At 40.9% G+C, this 19,124-nt stretch overlaps 1 protein-coding gene across 6 annotated transcripts in view; it reads left to right on the top strand.

The window, feature by feature from the left end:
* Nucleotides 1–19,124, top strand: part of LOC126106560 (kinesin light chain) — a 421,865-nt gene that overhangs the window by 318,058 nt on the left and 84,683 nt on the right. For all 6 annotated transcript variants that reach the window (XM_049912904.1, XM_049912899.1, XM_049912901.1 and 3 more), the window contains 4 exons: nt 8,888–9,112; nt 11,253–11,349; nt 14,717–14,942; nt 18,583–18,670. In XM_049912904.1, coding sequence (XP_049768861.1) covers nt 8,888–9,112; nt 11,253–11,349; nt 14,717–14,942; nt 18,583–18,670 — 636 coding nt within the window. The remainder of the gene's footprint in view (nt 1–8,887; nt 9,113–11,252; nt 11,350–14,716; nt 14,943–18,582; nt 18,671–19,124) is intronic.

Genomic DNA, 19,124 nt, shown 5'->3' with positions numbered 1-19,124 from the left:
TTGTAAAAATGAGTGCAAAACATTCATCATCATTTGAATTGCCGCGGAAATGTAGCGCGCCACTTAGTTTTGCTTTGGTATGTTGTTAATGCATCGCAGTTCTTTCATGGATGTGTTATCAATGACGCCAAAGCAATTTGAATTTCATCGCGCGCAGTCCTTGCGGTATTTGGTTGTATGCAGTTGCCGTTGCAGGGCGACCGTTCAGTTTTTATTCCGTGAATTTCCTGCGAGAATCCGATTTTCATATTTTTTTCCTGTTACTCAGTAAGTCAGTTTATGCTAATAATTGGCAAGAAGCGTAATATATAATAAATTCTTAGAATAAATTTGTAAAGATAATTTGGTACTTCTAAGTTCCGTCAGGCCTATGACGGTTGAAAGATGAAGAGATACTGGAGTTCCTCCTGGAGGATTTTCCATCTGACATCGATATGCCTGATGAGGAAAGTAATGATTCTGATACAGAACGAATTTTTTGAAAAATTCGAACTCAGCAATGTAAAAGTACAAAGAACAAAACATTGTGCCACACCATCCACCAGTCAAGAGAATATTTCCTCTTCTTAAGGAGCTGAAGAAATTACATATAGAAGACAGTGATGATTTTCAAACAAGAAAGTAACAATGTACAAACACAACAAGAGGGAAATAACAAAAAGCAAGCTGCTAGTCGCGAAGACTATACAGACACTACCTCCGCTGAAAATGAAAGAAATTACGAAATTGTGAATCGCAATCCAAATGTTTTTCGGAAATTTAGGAGACAAAAGTGTGTAACAGATTGCCCAAAATTTACGCTCCAAAAGGGAGTGATCGAGCAATACTTTTCCCATTAGGATTCTGCGACAGATATCTTTTTGATTATTTAGACGAGAAAAGTGATTGAAAATATTATTTTTCAAGGTAATCTATATATTGTGCAAACGGGGAAACATTCAGCCTATAACTGAAGTAGAGCTTTACGGTTTTCTTGGTCTTGAATTCTTCTGCAGATATCATCGTTTGCCACAAGAACGTCATTATTGGTGTTGTGATAGTGATCAGAACGTTCCACTTGTCACGCAATGATGAGAGAGATACAAATTCTGTCCGTGATTCACCTGAATGATAATCTTTCTATACTTAAGAACAATACAAACTATAAAATACGTCCGCTAATTACAAAGGACGATCGTCCCTGAAACAATACAATCCGATGAAGCCAGTGAAACGTGGGTACAAACTTTCCTGTCGTGCAGATATATCAGGCTACATCTACGAATTTGATGTTTACCAGGATACAACATCTACGTCTACATCTACGTGATTACTCTATTCACAATTAAGTGCCTGGCTGAGGGTTCAACGAACAACCTTCAAGCTGTCTGTCTGCCGTTTCACTCTCGAGCGACGCGCGGGAAAAACGAGCATTTAAATTTTTCTGTGCGAGCCCTGATTTCTCTTACTTTATCGTGATCATCATTTCTCCCTATGTAGGTGGGTGCCAACAGAATGTTTCTCCAATCGGAGGAGAAAACTGGTGATTTAAATTTCATGAGAAGATTCCGTCGCAACGGAAAACGCCTTTGTTTCAATGATTGTCACTCCACGTATCATGTATGTGGCAATGTCTCCCCTATTTCGCGATAGTACAAAACGAGCTGCCCTTTTTTGTACCTTTTTCGATGTCATCCGTCAGTCCCATCTGATGCGGATCCCACACCGCACAGCAGTACTCCAGAATAGGGCGGACATGAGTAGTGTAAGCAGTCTCTTTGGTAGACTTGTTGCACCTTCTAAGTGTTCTGCCAATGAAGCGCAGTCTTTGATTTGCTCTACCCACAACATTATCTATGTGATTTTTCCAGTTTGTTGTTTGAAATTGTAATCCCTAATTATTTAGTTGAATTTACAGCCGTCAAATTTGTGTGACTTATCGCGTAATCCAAATTTAGCGGATTTCTTTTAGTACTCACGTGAATAACTTCACACTTTTCTTTATTCAGGGTCAATTGCCACTTTTCGCACCATACAGATATCTAAATCATTTTGCAAGTCGTTTTGATCATCTGATGACTTAACAAAACTGGAAATAACATCTGCAAACAATCTAAGACGGCTACTCACATTCTCCTATGTCGTTAATATAGATCAGGAACAATTGAGGGTCTATAACACTTCCTTGGGGAACGCCAGATATTACTTCTGTTTTACCCGATGACTTTCCGTCTATTGCTACGAACTGTGACATTTCTTACCTTTCTTACAGGAAATAACGAATCCAGTCGCACAGCTGAGGCGGTAGTCCACAGGCACAGTTTGGTTAGAAGACGCTTGTGAGGGACGGTGTCGTAAGCGTTCTGGAAATCTAAAAATATGGAATCAATTTGACATCTCCTGTCGATAGCACTTATTACTTCATCAGTATAAAGAAGTAGTTGTTTCGCAAGAACGATGTTTCCAGAATCCGTGCTGTGTCAATAAATCGTTTTCTTCGAGGTAATTCATAATGTTCGAACGGCAAAGGAATGTTTGTAGTTCGTGGAAGTGTAGTGCAGAAACTGACATCCCGCCTCACTACAATAATTATGTAATTGTAATTGTAATGGACTATTATTTTTCTTCTGTGGATCTTTATGAATATCTAAAAGCTCATGGTGTATGTGAGTGTGGGACTGTGCGCCCCAATAGACTCGGCCTACCAAAACTAAAGTGTGATCGGGAGCTGTTAAGAGGCGAATTTGATAGTCAAATTGCGGAAGAAGGAATTAAATTTTTCAAATGGTAAGTCTATAGGAGTGTGTATTTTTTATCTAATTTTCATGGAACTGAAACAGTTAACATAAAACGGAAACAAAAAGATGGTACAAAAATTGGAGTGATGGCCCCACTAGTGGTTAGAGATTACACTCCACAGATGAGTGGAGTTGATGGAGATATGCTCCGATCCATTTATGACAGAGATTCGAAAGCTGAAAAATGGTGGCACCGCCTGTTTTTCGCTGCCATCGATATCACACTTCTGAATTCATGTTATACATTCAGATTTCACTGGGCGAATATCTTTCCTTCAGTTCAAAGAGTATGGTAACTCAGGGACTTCTGACAAAAGGCAAAACAGTTTTGAAGAGAAAATGAAGACCAAAGCAAGAAACGTCTACCAGCTCTTTACTGAAAAGAAGGAAGAAAGGTTTTTCACCTTCAAATGTAATTCGAACACACAATCTTGGAGCTCATTGAACAAATTTTGTTGCAAGCCTTGGTAGATGTGAAAACTGTGCTATTCATAATATACACTCCTGGAAATTGAAATAAGAACACCGTGAATTCATTGTCCCAGGAAGGGGAAACTTTATTGACACATTCCTGGGGTCAGATAAATCACATGATCACACTGACAGAACCACAGGCACATACACAGGCAACAGAGCATGCACAATGTCGGCACTAGTACAGTGTATATCCACCTTTCGCAGCAATGCAGGCTGCTATTCTCCCATGGAGACGATCGTAGAGATGCTGGATGTAGTCCTGTGGAACGGCTTGCCATGCCATTTCCACCTGGCGCCTCAGCTGGACCAGCGTTCTTGCTGGACGTGCAGACCGCGTGAGACGACGCTTCATCCAGTCCCAAACATGCTCAATGGGGGACAGATCCGGAGATCTTGCTGGCCAGGGTAGTTGACTTACACCTTCTAGAGCACGTTGGGCGGCACGGGATACATGCGGACGTGCATTGTCCTGTTGGAACAGCAAGTTCCCTTGCCGGTCTAGGAATGGTAGAACGATGGGTTCGATGACGGTTTGGATGTACCGTGCACTATTCAGTGCCCCTCGACGATCACCAGTGGTGTACGGCCAGTGTAGGAGATCGCTCCCCACACCATGATGCCGGGTGTTGGCCCTGTGTGCCTCGGTCGTATGCAGTCCTGATTGTCCCACACCATGATGCCGGGTGTTGGCCCTGTGTGCCTCGGTCGTATGCAGTCCTGATTGTGGCGCTCACCTGCACGGCGCCAAACACGCATACGACCATCATTGGCACCAAGGCAGAAGCGACTCTCATCGCTGAAGACGACACGTCTCGATTCGTCCCTCCATTCACGCCTGTCGCGACACCACTGGAGGCGGGCTGCACGATGTTGGGGCGTGAGCGGAAGATGGCCTAACGGTGTGCGGGACCGTAGCCCAGCTTCATGGAGACGGTTGCGAATGGTCCTCGCCGATACCCCAGGAGCAAGTGTCCCTAATTTGCTGGGAAGTGGCGGTGCGGTCCCCTACGGCACTGCGTAGGATCGTACGGTCTTAGCGTGCATTCGTGTGTCGCTGCGGTTCGGTCCCAGGTCGACAGGCACGTGCACCTTCCGCCGACCACTGGCGACAACATCGATGTACTGTGGAGACCTCACGCCCCACGTGTTGAGCAATTCGGCGGTACGTCCACCCGGCCTCCCGCATGCCCACTATACGCCCTCGCTCAAAGTCCGTCAACTGCACATACGGTTCACGTCCACGCTGTCGCGGCATGCTACCAGTGTTAAAGACTGCGATGGAGCTCCGTATGCCACGGCAAACTGGCTGACACTGACGGCGGCGGTGCACAAATGCTGCGCAGCTAGCGCCATTCGACGGCCAACACAGCGGTTCCTGGTGTGTCCGCTGTGCCGTGCGTGTGATCATTGCTTGTACAGGCCTCTCGCAGTGTCCGGAGCAAGTATGGTGGGTCTGACACACCGGTGTCAGTGTGTTCTTTTTTCCATTTCCAGGAGTGTAGAATCAAGGCCTCATTCTGAATCTTCTCATTGTAAAGTATTTTTGTGTCAGTGAAAGAAGAAACTGTTTTTATGAGTACCGCTTACTGTCTGTACCGTTGTGACCTGAATGGACTCTAAAGTCCCATTTTTAAAAATTTATAAAATTCGCATAACATTATTTGATCTCGTTTTTCTTTATACTAAACCTATTCTCTAACAACTAGAATCCCACAGAAAAATTTGAAAATGTCGGTCAAAAAATAATCAGGCCATAATGGGTTAAAATAAGCTGTAGACAGAGAATCTTGCATTTTCCTAATATCTAGCACCGGCGGCTTCCAACATTGCTCCACGTTACACATTAACAGCATTTGTGACATATCCGCCGTGTTTCTGAGAGAAGCGATCGGTAGCCGATGTGGCGACACCGTAGCAGCAAGTCACACACGTCAACATTCAAGTAATTTTAATCAGACTACAGACTATAGTAAGCCTTCGTGCTCCCTTGCATGTTCATTGCAAACACACAAAGATGAAGAAGAATGCAGACCAGTAAACCAACCCAGTCATATTCCCCTATCATCTCCATATCGGCTTTCTTAGCGTAAAACATCCCAGTCTCCAACCACAGAGATGTAAATATGAGATGCCTGACCCCGTCGCCAAGTAGTAGGCTGCTTAAAATTGAGGCTGCGTATGAACACGATAGTGTCGCATGCGTGCAGTACGTTATTTTCACTAACTGTTGCGCATGCGTTCTTGTTGCGTCGCGTCCTCTTCGCACGTAAAGAGACAGATCAAGCAGGATATAAAACACACACTTGTATTCCTGTAAAATAATTGATAGATGGAATAAACGATTTGCATGACTGATTTTATGTAATCAAAACTGAAATAAAGTTGTAAAAAAACTGAAAAGTTCTAAAAGCAACACCACTGTTCGCTATACAAATTAGGCATCGTACGAGGTGATTCTTTAAGAACCTTTGTCAACTACTACTTTAGACCCTTCAGAGTAATACCTCACAAATATAATACGCCTGTACCAATATTGGAAGATCTGGAACTTACTTCCGTTATGGTGTTCAGATGTTTCATCTCATCAATTGTGGCTAAACGACGTCCTTTTACGATTGTCTGCAGCCACGGGAATAAAAGGAAGTGAGATGGGGCCACGACTGTCGAATACGGTGGCCGAGGCAACATACCGATTTTAGTTTTTGCAAAAAAAAAATCACGAAAAAGCAATACCGTGAGGTGTGAGCGGCAAAATTACCGTGATGCAGTCCGCCCCCGGTAGCTGAGTGGTCAGCGTGACAGACTGTCAATCCTAAGGGCCCGGGTTCGATTCCCGGCTGGGTCGGAGGTTTTCTCTGCTCAGGGACTGGGTGTTGTGTTGTCCTAATCATCATCATTTCATCCCCATCGACGCGCAGGTCGCCGAAGTGGCGTCAAATCGAAAGACCTGCACCAGGCGAACGGTCTACCCGACGGGAGGCCCTCGCCACAGGACATTTCATTTTTTTCACCGTGATGCAATTTCCACGAGTGGTTTTGCCGTAATTCTGGTCATTCCTTCGGATTGTTTCACAAACGGCACGTAACTGCCAGGTAGTAATCCTTATTGACCGTACAACCATAAGGCAGGAATTCGTGATGCACTATCCCATTTTAATCGAAAAAACCGGTTTTGCCTCTTCCGGCAGTTTCAATTGGGACGATTGGGCCTTGCTTTCCACATCATATCAGTATACCTATGTTTCGTCAGCTGTTACACAATTCCTTAGAAGCTCTGTATCATTGGCGACTTCATTCAGCAATTCCTGACAGATGTCAAGTACGCGACGTCGTTTTTGGCCGTAATTTAACCCTTTCCGAACAAACTTTGCTGCTTCACGTGTCATGCCCGAAACACCCGAAAAATCGTAAATTCTTTGAGTCATCTTTCTCGAAAATAAAAAATCGCCGAGCATTCGAAAACCCTTGTAACGTTCATGACCGGCAACAATAAACTAAATATTCAAAAAACCTGAAAACGCAAACATCCATCAGGAAGAAACTGGAAGTCAAATGTATGAAGCCTGCGAAATTAAATAACCGTTACATATCTCTTGTACAGACCTGGTGGCCTAGTGGTAAAACGCGTGTCTGAAATAGAGGTCGCATCGATAACGGTTGGACCAAGGATTTTTCAGTCTTCGTTTTAACCTAGTTTCCACCTCTCGACAATGTGTGGAGCCGCAAGGAACTACACTTAGTTGGGATACCACGTTAAAATGTAGGCTTGGTTGGATAACAGATGTGTTAGGGACACGTGAGTCGCCGAAGTTACGTCTTGAGATACTTTCAACAGGCTTTTGAGTTACACGAAATTATCATCTTCGAAGTGATAAAGACTGTTGAATCGAGCAACACTTAGCTCTGGACAGAGGCCGGCAGTTGATTTGGGAACGGAAACTGATCTTAATGTGACGAAATGCAGACACTAATCTTAATGACTAAATGCAGTACATCATTAAAAATAACACCGCAAATAAAACAAAGGGATAAATTCTAGTGTCCGATTTCATTCGTCGGCTTTGAGCAATGACGTCATATCTAAGGCAAAGACGCTACCCATAGGCAGTCTATGAAAGCATCAGACCATACTCGTAAACAAACGATTGTAACATACGATAAAATTCCAATCACATTCACGCAGTTATTTACTTTGTCATGATTTATATCGAAATGAGGTGAAGATAACGAAAATTAAGAACAAGAATTAAAAACAAATTCTTTAAATTTCATTACATTAAAGCGCCTGGTGATGTCATACTGTTATAAAATAGCGTTAATTTTACATTAATTATTGAATCTAACGGGAGAAGCGAATGAAAGCGGGGTTTTGGGAGAGGAGAAGCTAAAATGTATCAGAAAAACAGGAAAAATTAAATGAATGACAACAAACAAATACGAAACAGTAGCATTAAATGTGGAGAAATTGACACACTAAACTCTAACAGAAAAGCCAGTACATGACAAACGAATAACAACAAGAAGTAATAATGGAATCGATAACTACAATTAACCTAATCTTGCGTAAGTGACGTCTACCACGCATTTTGCACTCACGTTTCAGTGTGTAGACGTAGAAACTGGCCTTTGCCTATAACTGACACACTGGTGGTTCTACGTACTAGAATCACAAAACTGACGAAGTGCTCTAAGAATAAAAAGGTGTAATCATGCGAAGTTATTTTGACGTGATACGAATTTAGTGAGATTTGCGAATGCAGGAATAACAGTACTTTTTGTTGAAATAAAAGTAAAAGATGTAAGTTGCACCTATTCTGTTTCTGGGAGCTCGTCATAGCACAGTCTAATATTAGACTGTGGTCATAGTGCGAAAAAGCGACAAAGCAGAGCGAAAATAGACAGAAGCGTTCGCAGCATCTTCAATTGTTGAAGCTTCGAAATCGCTGACTTCATTTAAGAACCATTTTGTTTTCGTTCTAAGTCCTCGCACTTCGGCGGAATGTGTTGTTGGTACCGTATTCAGTCATGGTTCATAACATTCGTCAGGAGGCTGTTAAACTTCAAAATGAAAATGGAAACGAAATATGACAGTGCTGACTATCGTTCGAAACCGTTAATTGTTAGTTTTCAAGGCCTTAATTGTACATACTTCTTTATCTCAGCTTGTCTATATACCTGTCATGTCAAATGATTGCCATATAGACGATAATATATCACGCAGAATATGACGCTCATTTTCAGAGATTGTGCTGCTTCATGTACTTGGATTTGTGAATTTTCAGCATACTAGACCAAAAGGAAGCATTCCATTGATTTTTCTCAAAATTCCGTGGTCATGTCGTGTTATACAGATAACTGTGGGATAATGTGGAAGGAAAAAAAGTTGAACAGATTTAAGAATCACACTTACGCGTGATTAGTATTCAAGATTCCTCTTTACCCTAGTATAATTGTGTGATCCATTGGTCTACATTGAAAACAAAATTTCAGCTTCTGTGCAGTTTTAAAATCAGACGCTACTTGTATCATTATTCATTAATGGACTTTTTACAGTATGTCGGTTCATTCCATTGTGCTTATAACTCAATGAAAATTTGGAGTTGCCAGTAACACTTCACACATTTGTTGTGCAGGTTATGACAGCATTATCTGCTCACCTGCAAGTTGTGGAAGCAGAGAAGCAGAAACTACGGACTCAGGTTCGGCGCTTGTGCCAGGAGAATGCTTGGCTGCGTGACGAGCTGGCCAACACTCAGCAGAAGCTGCAGGCTTCGGAGCAGGCCGTTGCACAACTGGAGGAGGAGAAGAAGCACTTGGAGTTCATGGCCTCCATCCGCAAATACGATCAAGATGTCTCGGTAAATACAGGGGACTCAATTTATTGTTTCTTTTACCTAACTTTTTCCGTCTTTATGTAGCTTTTGGAACTTTTTGTAATTCATATGGGCCCAAATTCTTAACCGATGTGGAACACCAGTCACTGTCATATTGTGGAACTAAGGCAAATCTGGTACACATGCAGCAAACAGTACAAGGTCTCTTTGGATAATGTACTCGGAGAAAATTTTTTACATGTGGCAGATAACACGTCTGATTGATGGCCTTGCGGCCACCAAAGCATTAATTGAAGGCCGTGCAAGGCAGTTATGGCATTAAAAATCTAGTAGTTCTCTTCTGTCTGAGTGATGTCTCGGACTAGGCCTGTGCAGAGCCTTTAATTACATTCGTATGCAATAGAGAACAGGAACGAAAAAGATGGGAAAACATAAAAGCGTCCTCTGAAATACTTCTAACTGAACATAGTAAAAATGAAGCAGAAATAAAGTTCTGGCTGAAACTAAAATCTGTACTGACTGAAGATGAAGATGAGTTGTAGACGCGTGCTTCCCAGAATGGCTCGTATAAATGTTGTCAGGCCTGTGGCAAGGCTGTTTCGTGGCAAAAGAAGGTGCCTGTCGAAGGAGGTGGCGAGCAGACCCAGCAACTGGGAAGAGAATTGATTTGCGGAAATGGTACATAGTTAAACAAAGTTAGCACTTGTATAGATGACAATGGAGGACAAAAAGTTTACTTTTTATATTGGGAGCTTTTCTTTTTATACTGACAGCCATTTAAGTCGAAGCCATTGTTATTGTTTTAACTGCCAAGTTTGAAGAGTTTTGTATGATCTTTCACTATTGTCGGCAGAGAATGTCCATAACTATTAGAAAAGCTGAGATACTTATGCCCAGATACATTCTCTCGTCTGTATAGATTCTAAAATGACAGATGAACAATCATATTTCAAAGACCTGCAAACACGCAACCTTGACGTTACTGGGTCAGAACCAGCTGTCAAAAATATACAAAGAACACTTACTTTGTAGGAGTTTCAAACTGCAAGAAAGATAGCAGCCAAATATAGGTATGCTTCAGTTGCACAGATGGATCTTGAAGAAACGGGGGGGGGGGGGGGGGGGGGATACTGATTACAGTAGGAGATATCAGTAGAGGACCCAGGAAAGGTGTTCAAAGTTGATGAGAAGGATGTATTCTGCAGAGTGTTGGGATTTGAGACACTAGCAAGAACTCGTTCAGACACTAAACACATTGTCATGAATTTTGTGCAATTTAGACATTTTTAAAAGTGAAGGAGTAGAAATGTGCATAGTTTCTTTTAGTGGTGGCTCTTTTAATTTAGTAATGACATAATCTGGCCTTTAAGGTAATATTATCAGATTTATAGGTAACAGAACTTCCCTACTAGATTATTTAAACAAGAAGTGAGGTTTAAATATGTTAACTACCGAGTTAACTATAAATAAATATAATAAAATTAATTGTAACTTATAAAAATAGGTCCTACCGCATGAGAGTTCCACCAGACACATTCCTTGTCCTACCCATGACAGTCTTACATAACCATATTTATAAGTAAATATTAATTATGTTATGTTTATTATAATTTCATTATGTAGATTATTGTTTTAGTAATGTAAATATAACATTTTTCAAAAGAAAATAGAAGTGCATAAGCCATAGTTTCTATAAAATGGTGATTGGCATTCAGTTCTTTGTCCATTTGCTACCCCACCTGTGAAAAGGTTTTAAATATGATTAACAGCTAAGTTTGTAAACATCTGACATTCAGATTGAAAGGGGTAGGTAAAAAGTGGTCCATATGGTCGTCAATTTCTCTCTACATCTTTTGTTATATTAGCTTTTGATAGTCAAAACACGGGGTGCATTATCCCGCCCCTGACAGTGGAATCCCCCCCCTTATGTTTAATTGTACATCACTGGTGGAATCCAGTCAGTTCTACTGTCTACTTAATGACTTCCATTATTTTTTGCATAGAATGTCCATAACTATTAGAGAAGCTGTGACCTATCAGACTTGAATCTTACCAGTTTAATAAACAGGTTTGTCCATTATTTTAGTTTTATTTATGTCTGTTGTATGTTTATCAGCAGTTCTAAATGAGACTTTTATACTGAACTGATTTTCTTGTTCTGTAGGGTGATGACTCTAGTTCGGAGACGAAGCAAGATAAGCCGAAGATTGATGATCCTGTAGTAGACCTTTTCCCTGATGAGGACACAGATGAAAGAAACAGTGAGTATAAAGAAGCTGGAGCATATCTGGAACACGTGTGTGCTCGCGCATTTCGAAATATCGCTTTACACTAAATACCGGGTGATCAAAAAGTCAGTATAAATTTGAAAACTTAATAAACCACGGAATAACGTGCGCAAGATATCTTTCACGCGTCTAGCAATATGGGGTGTAGCGCCTGGTTCTAATAAAACCCCATGTCATTCCAAGCATGTGTGTCAATTTGTACCTCTCTATCTACATTATTCCGTGATTTATACTGACTTTTTGATCACCCGGCACAACAAACACGAGACCTCTTATAAATCTAATTGAAACCATTACTACTTGTTAAATAACACAGGCCAACAGAACTGTTCATTACTTTTTGTGAGGAAATAGTTAAGTATTGTGGTGTTATGGGCAATGAACCTGTATCTGACCTCAGATTTCTTGTATCACATACAGTTTTGTCACAATGTGACTGTTATAAACTAGAAAATTGGGAAACAGTGTGTAATTGGTTTAAGCTGTGTAAGGTTGTTGGCATTGCAGTGATAAATTATAAATCATCTGAATCACAAAGATTGTTGTTATTGATTGGCTGGTTTGTGCTCTCTTCAAAAACCATCAACAGCCCCACATAATATGTGCAGTTAAGCTTCACATAGTACATAGGCCACAGTAGTTGATGATAGTTTCCAAAGAGAACTGAAACCAATCATAATCAATAAAATGAACCTTTATGGTCCTGTGGTCCAGACAGAGAAAAAAAATTGTTTACACATAATTGTAATTAAAAGAAATTTAATTTTTTGACATCAACAAATGTTTCATCAAGGTATCAAAAAATCTATACTGCACAGGAGTTAGCCATTGGCTTATATTTCGTATCTCTCCCTTCATGAAAGCATGTAATACAGCTAATTCCCTGATGAATTGCCTGTTGTATATGTTTCAGTGTGAAGTGACAAACTATTTAAACCAAATTTTCATAGGGGAAAATATCGATTTGATGGCTTGAATTTTGATCAACAGTCAGTCTGACTTCTGAAGCCTTCCAATGTGTTGGCTCCATCAGAAATAAAATTTGGGTCCTTATTGTTGCTTAGGGACTTGTTAACAACCTCCTTGAATCATATCCAAGCTTCCTTTTGACTCAGTCATTTTTGATCCAAAGTGGTAATCGCATTTTTTGAATATTTGATCCTACAAATACGCCCTCTCTTATGTCATGTATGATGAGAGAGCTTTAAAAAAAAAAAAATGCTCGAAACATTTGTCATATTTGTGTAAGGCTGTCACAAACTTTATCATTAAAAGGTGTAGAGCTGATTGTAATGTTCCTGCTCTTTTTTGTTTTCATTTTCATTTTTTCTGTGATCAACGAGGACCTTGTGCATAATGTTGTCCTCCTATCTAATATATTAATTGAAATAGCAACCAAACCAGGTGTCATTGTGTTGGGTGAAAAGCAAGATAACTCTTACATGCTTGGCTATTCATGCTCGAGTAATCACATAAAAATGTTGGACCATAGTACTTTTTGAGGAGCTATTTCATTCTGCATTACTTCACTTTTGTGTGTCATGATGCAGTTACAGAATATTTTCAGTGGGTACTACTGTTAACACTGTGTAAGATGATTGCTGACAGTTCAGTGCTGTTGCCAGCTTTATTACGAAGCACTAATTGCTGCAGGCAAAAATGGTATCTGTGTGCAGAGTTGTGATAACACTGGAACGTTGCCATAGAGACGTTTGCTCTATATTATTGGTTGAGGCAGAGCTGCAAATCTGCCATGCCCATACTTTGGCATATGTGAGGAATGCTTTACAAAATAACATGGACAGAAACTAATGGTGCATTGTATGTAAATAGATGATGCTCGTAATTATGGGGTTGTTTTTTGTGCACTCCCTTTACCTTCCAGTGTGTCATTTCCTATACCAAATCCCTCAGTATAACAATCAATTATTGGCAAAATTATATAATTGGATGGATTAAAAAAATCTATTTACAAAGTGGCGGCAAAACACACGCATAAGACGGTTGTAATTGTCAAGCTTTTGGAGCCACTGGCTTCTTTCTTCAGGCAGAAGGGTTGAAGGGGTAGGAAGAGGGGTGAGGGGGAAAAAGAAGTAGAGAGGTCTAGGAAAAGGGGTAAATTTCGGGAAAGTCACACAGAACTGTGGGTCAGGGGAGATGTACCATGTGGGATGAGAAGGAAAGGCTGATTGTTGGGGTCGTAGTTACAGTGAAGAAATGCTGATATGGAAGAAATTAAGGCCAGGTGGGTGGCAAGAACCAAGGACATGTTGTAGTGCTAGTTCCCACCTGAATAGTTCTGAGAAATTCGTGTCTGGGGAAGAATCCAGATGGCATGTGTGGTGAAGCAGGCACTGAGGCCAGGAGTGTCATGTTGTAAAGCATGCTCTGCAACAGGATATTGTGAGTTGCTAGTACACACCCTCCACCTATGCCCATTTTCCTAATTGATAATTTGTTGGTAGCCATGCTGATGCAGAATGCCAAACAGTGTTTACAAAACAGCTGGTGTATGATGTTGTTCCACAGGTGGCTTTGTCTTTGATAGTGTTTTTTTGCCAGTTACAGGGCTGTTGGAGTTGATGGTAGGAGGGTGCATTGGGCAAATCTTGCAGCGGGGATGGTCACAGGGGTAGGAACCGTAGGGTAGGGAGCAGGAGCAGCGTAGGGTCTGACGAGAATATTGCGGAGATTGGGAGTGGGACGGAAAGCTATTCTAGGTGCGGTGTGCAAAATTTCAGGCTTAATGGATTGTATTTCAGGGCACGATTTTAGGAAGTCGTGCCCCTGTCGAAATAGGTGATACACACATTCCTGACCAGGATAATACTGAGTCACCAATGGTGTGCTCATAAGCTCATTTTTGGAGGGATCAACAATACCAGGATTGGATGTGATGGCCTGGTAAATCTCATATAAGAGAATTAATGTCTTAGCACAAAGTGAATTAACAAAATACACCATTCAAATGATAGAATTATTTAGATTCAGTGCCTGTTTACAGAAAATATTGTTCTATTTAAATTCTCAATTTTGGAAAATCATTGGCCATTGAATGAAAGAAAAACTATAAAATTCAACATTATAATATAAACCAAACAATGGAAAATCCAGGATGGAGTGTAACAATATTAGGAGACAGAAACACACACACGTACGTCGTCGTCGTCGTCGTCGTCGTAGTAGTAGTAGTAGTAGTAAGTACTGCAGTTTTATGTATTGAAATCCATGTCTGCTGACACTCTACTCCTAAGATTCTCTACATTGTTGTTGAATAACTTCTCCATGCATGTATTTTTGTGAACCTTGGAGTGAGCAAAGGTGTCGTTTTGCTTCACAGCCATGTCACCCACACCTCCAACCTTGGCTACCCAGATGGCTGTGGGGTACGAGATACCAGCACGGTTGAGGACACTACACAACCTAGTTATCCAGTATGCGTCACAGGGACGCTATGAGGTGGCTGTGCCTCTCTGCAAGCAAGCTCTGGAAGACTTGGAGAAGACCAGTGGCCATGACCACCCGGATGTGGCCACTATGCTCAATATCCTGGCTCTCGTTTACAGGTAAGTCTGAAAACGTCTGCTGTTGATTTTGAGTGTGTACTGTGCAACCAAAGTGTATGATTAGAGCAAAAAAAATGGTGTAACAACAAGAAAACAGTGTTCATAAGATGCTATGACATCTAAAATCATAAAAGACAAGTTTTTAAAAATGCTTTACTTGCTGGAGTGCTTGGTGGCTGTACAAGTAACAGCCAGACTGCATATTCAGTTGTCCCTTAGCTTTGTGGTCCTCATGTTAAATGACATTGGTGCCACTAGAATCGTTCTGCAGTCTGCTTCAGATGCCAGTTTTCTAAATTTTCTCATTAATGTTACTCAAAAAGAATGTTGCCTTCCCTCTGGGACACCCATTTGCATTCCCAAAGCATCTCTGTAATACTTGTGTTGATCAAACCTACCTGTAATAAATGCAGCATTGCATCTCTGAATCACTACAGTCTTCATTTAATTCAACGTGGTGGAATCCAAAACACTCCAGCAGTACTCAAGAATAGGTTGCACAGGCAGATCACTTTCCTAAAATTTAAGACGTTGCTGATGTGTTACCACAGTAATTTCTTCTTCTTCTTCTTCTTCTTTTCTTAAACTATACAGTCTCATTATGACACTATTCTTTTATTGTGGCACATGGATAAGTTTCTCTGTTTCTTCACTAGCTGTGAACTACAGCTCTTAGGTAAGAGCTGTGAAGTTTTGATAAAATTGGTGTTTCATTGTCTTGTTCACAATGTCACAGAAACTTAGAGCATAATAATACATTTACCCATATTGTCAATATTGTTTATTCTTCTTTGACACACTTACTCGAATGCAAGTCCTCTAGGTATTAAGTCACCCTTGGTGTAATTTGCACACAGGTAGCTTACTCACCTGTTATTGTTTGCCTGTTCCCTCGTCTTTCTTTTCATCATTATCACTCCTTTTTCACATTGCCAGTATATTTAATGACATTAACAGCAAGATGAGGTGGCTGCCTGCGAAGTTATTTTCAGCGTTTACTTTGACCTAGCACTACACGGTAATGTACACTACTTAGAACTATAACATGCCTGTACCTAGTCACACGACCGAGTTAGTAATTACTGAGTCTACCATTTGGTTTGTCGAGCAACAAAAAGACTTGCCAATGTAGCAATGCTTCCCGTATAGCGTTTGCAATTATTGTAGAGTGATTATGGAGGTGAGAGTAGGGAGCAGCTCTGCCTGTACCTTGTCCTTGCTTCATGAACTGATAACTGTGAGAAGGATCAGAGATAATATGCATTACAGTAATTCATATAATTCAGGCTTAATAGATACGTACAAGGTGATTCTGTGGCGATGACTTCAAACTTCCAGGAATGATGGAGAAGGGTGAATGTATCAAATTGAGGTAAGGGATGACAGGCCAGAAATGATGGAAGTCTAAAACTATTAGCAAAAATTGTTGTGATATCTTACAGTGTAGTCCATGTGCTGTTGGTGCCAAGGTTGTAAGGTAGGAGACGTGGCAGCTCAGCATTTTTATTTGGGTACCTCGCAAAAGGTCATTGCCCTCTGCAGCACATACAGTTGCAAGTCTTCTTGTACCGCTGTACGTCTTCAGTGGGCTGAACACAGAACCTGGACAGCAGATGATTGGAGCCATCAAATGGGTTGTTTGGAATTGCAGTTTTGCCCCCTTTACAATGTATGTAAGTCACAGAGTACACAAATGGCTCAATGAGGCATCTGTCGGTGTTGACTGTTTGGAATAGTGGGTGAAATGTAGCAATCACATCTCCACAATTTAGTAGCGCCATGGGGTCATAGTGCCATAGAGTCGCAGTGGTAACACCAGATCACCAAAGTTAAGCATTGTCGGTCTCAACTAGCACTCGAATGGGAAACCACCTGGGTCTGCTGATTGCTGTTGGCAAGCAAGGGTGCATTCAACTCCTGTGAGGCCAAGTGAGGAGCTAGTCAATTGAAAAGTAGTGGCTCTGGTCATGAAACTTGACAATCACTGGGAGAACGGTGTGCTGACCATGTGCCCCTCCATATCCACATCCAGTGATGTGTATCGGTTGAGGATGACATATGGTTGGGTGTCTGAATCATTAAGCGTTCTGACAAGGGAAACTCCCCCTCCATCTAGATTTAGTGTAAGAAGGCCGAACGGATAGCCCGTAAAAAACTGAACAAAGATCAAGCATGAAAATGGGAAGGTGGTGTACTGAACAACGAAAAAAAAGCAACATAGAAGCAGTGAACACTCAAAGGCCAAGAAGGGCAATAAAGAGGAGGCTGTAACAGCAATGGTGTTATGGGTAAGTGGCCACGGTGTTAAAGAAAAAAGTTATGAACTGGCCATTGAAATGTTTCTCTTTCGGTAGTCTTGGGGCGGTTGTCATACCATATATTGGTTATAGAATATGAGCTATGTGGTAAGAATACATTAGCGTTGCCAGTAAATGTGATGAATAGTGAGAGCAGGCGAGATACCACATAGACGTCTCACAGAAATCAAAACAAATAACCATGTTACAACAAAGGAATTTGAGTTGATACTTCCAAAATGAAATGCAGCTTCAAAAGCATTGAAAACCTATGTTTTGACAGTGCACAGAGAAACTGAGAGATTCTGAAACTGTTATGTTCATTTGTTGCAGCTTCCTTGGAAGTGATCACATTCATGTTCAAACACACATCTATATTAGGCAAGGAGAGCCATAAAAATTGTATGCGTTGATAAGAGATTCCTATCATATGGTACATATGCTGTCACTAATGCCGTGTATGACACACCAGACATGTTTTCCAGTGGAGGATTCGGTCGAGTTGTCGCCTCGTCACGAAACGTTTGCAGTTCCCGTTAAAGTTCCCATTCAAAAGCAACTTTCTTTTTGGATGCTAATAGAAAAGCTGTGCAGGATCTACTGTCATTATAGATCCTGTCTTATACCTTGCTGTTGCAAATGGATGTTACACTGCGACACACAAATTTGAATAAAGCAAACAGCGGGAAAAAAAAGAAACGAGGGACATTTGGGCACGGCTTGCGCACTTGATAGTCCAACATCTTAACCACTTAATGACAACACCATTTCTCTGCCCAGTTGCTCTATATTCCACTTCTTTTTCCTGGACTGTTCACTGTTTGTATTTTGCTTTTTTTCACAGGCCAATACACCTTCTTCCTATTTTCATGCTTGATCGGTGTTCAGTGTTTGACGGGCTGTTTACTGAGCCCTCTTACCACAATGAGGAGTTTCCCTTGTGAGAACTGTTCAGACAGTTAGTTTTTATGGTATCTAACCATCAGTGAGTGGCTTGAGCAGGGTTTGCTACACCACAAGAAACTTGGACCATTTTTTCTTCACCAGATTGAGGCCGTTATCAAGTTTCGAGGCAGTGTTACACGGTATTAGTGTTATGTCACCTAGGTGACTAGTTTTTTGTCTGATGTGCTTATATACGAATAATTTTCCGCTAAGTGTTTTGCTACTAGTATGAGTTATTTTTCATGTAACTTCTTAATTGTATTCATTCCATGATGCAGATAATTTTATTTCCTACATATTTGGTCAACTTTGAAGTTCACGACTGTTTCATCATAATTGTGTTGCCAGTTATTTCATCATAATTGTGTTGCCAGTTAATTCATTTATATTTGTTTTAGGGACCAGAACAAGTACAAGGAAGCAGCAAACTTGTTGAACGATGCCCTTAACATAAGAGAGATGACCCTGGGAGAGAACCATCCAGCGGTAAGATATTGTTGGTTTCTTTATTGTTATATAAAACGGAAAGGTTCTTGTGTAAAATCTATGCACTTGCACTTACAGTCGTGAATTTTAAAGAGATTGTCAGCGTGAGGAACTCTAAAGATATTTATTCCTCGTATGGTGTGTTCTCTGAATTTGATTTGGGCTGTGAAACCTTGTGGTGGAATATTGCTATGGAACTGAACTACAGGAAACCTATTGGCAAACAATTTAACTAACTTGCATAAATTTTTTGTTGTCTGTCTGCAGACAGTGACTGAAAACACTGCTTCCTGAATGTTTAAATTATTCACTTCATATTCAAGAAGTTGTAAATACCAAATTAAAAAAAAGACTTAAGAACTATCATGCCAACTAGTTACTACTCCACTGAATCTGCTTGCCAGGAAGACATACCCTCACCAGCACCTTGCAACTACTTCAATTTACTGAGAAC

This window comes from Schistocerca cancellata, chromosome 10 (assembly GCF_023864275.1).
Source record: "Schistocerca cancellata isolate TAMUIC-IGC-003103 chromosome 10, iqSchCanc2.1, whole genome shotgun sequence".
NCBI classification, from domain to species: Eukaryota; Metazoa; Arthropoda; class Insecta; order Orthoptera; family Acrididae; genus Schistocerca; species Schistocerca cancellata.
This window is presented reverse-complemented; position numbering and strand designations above follow the sequence as displayed.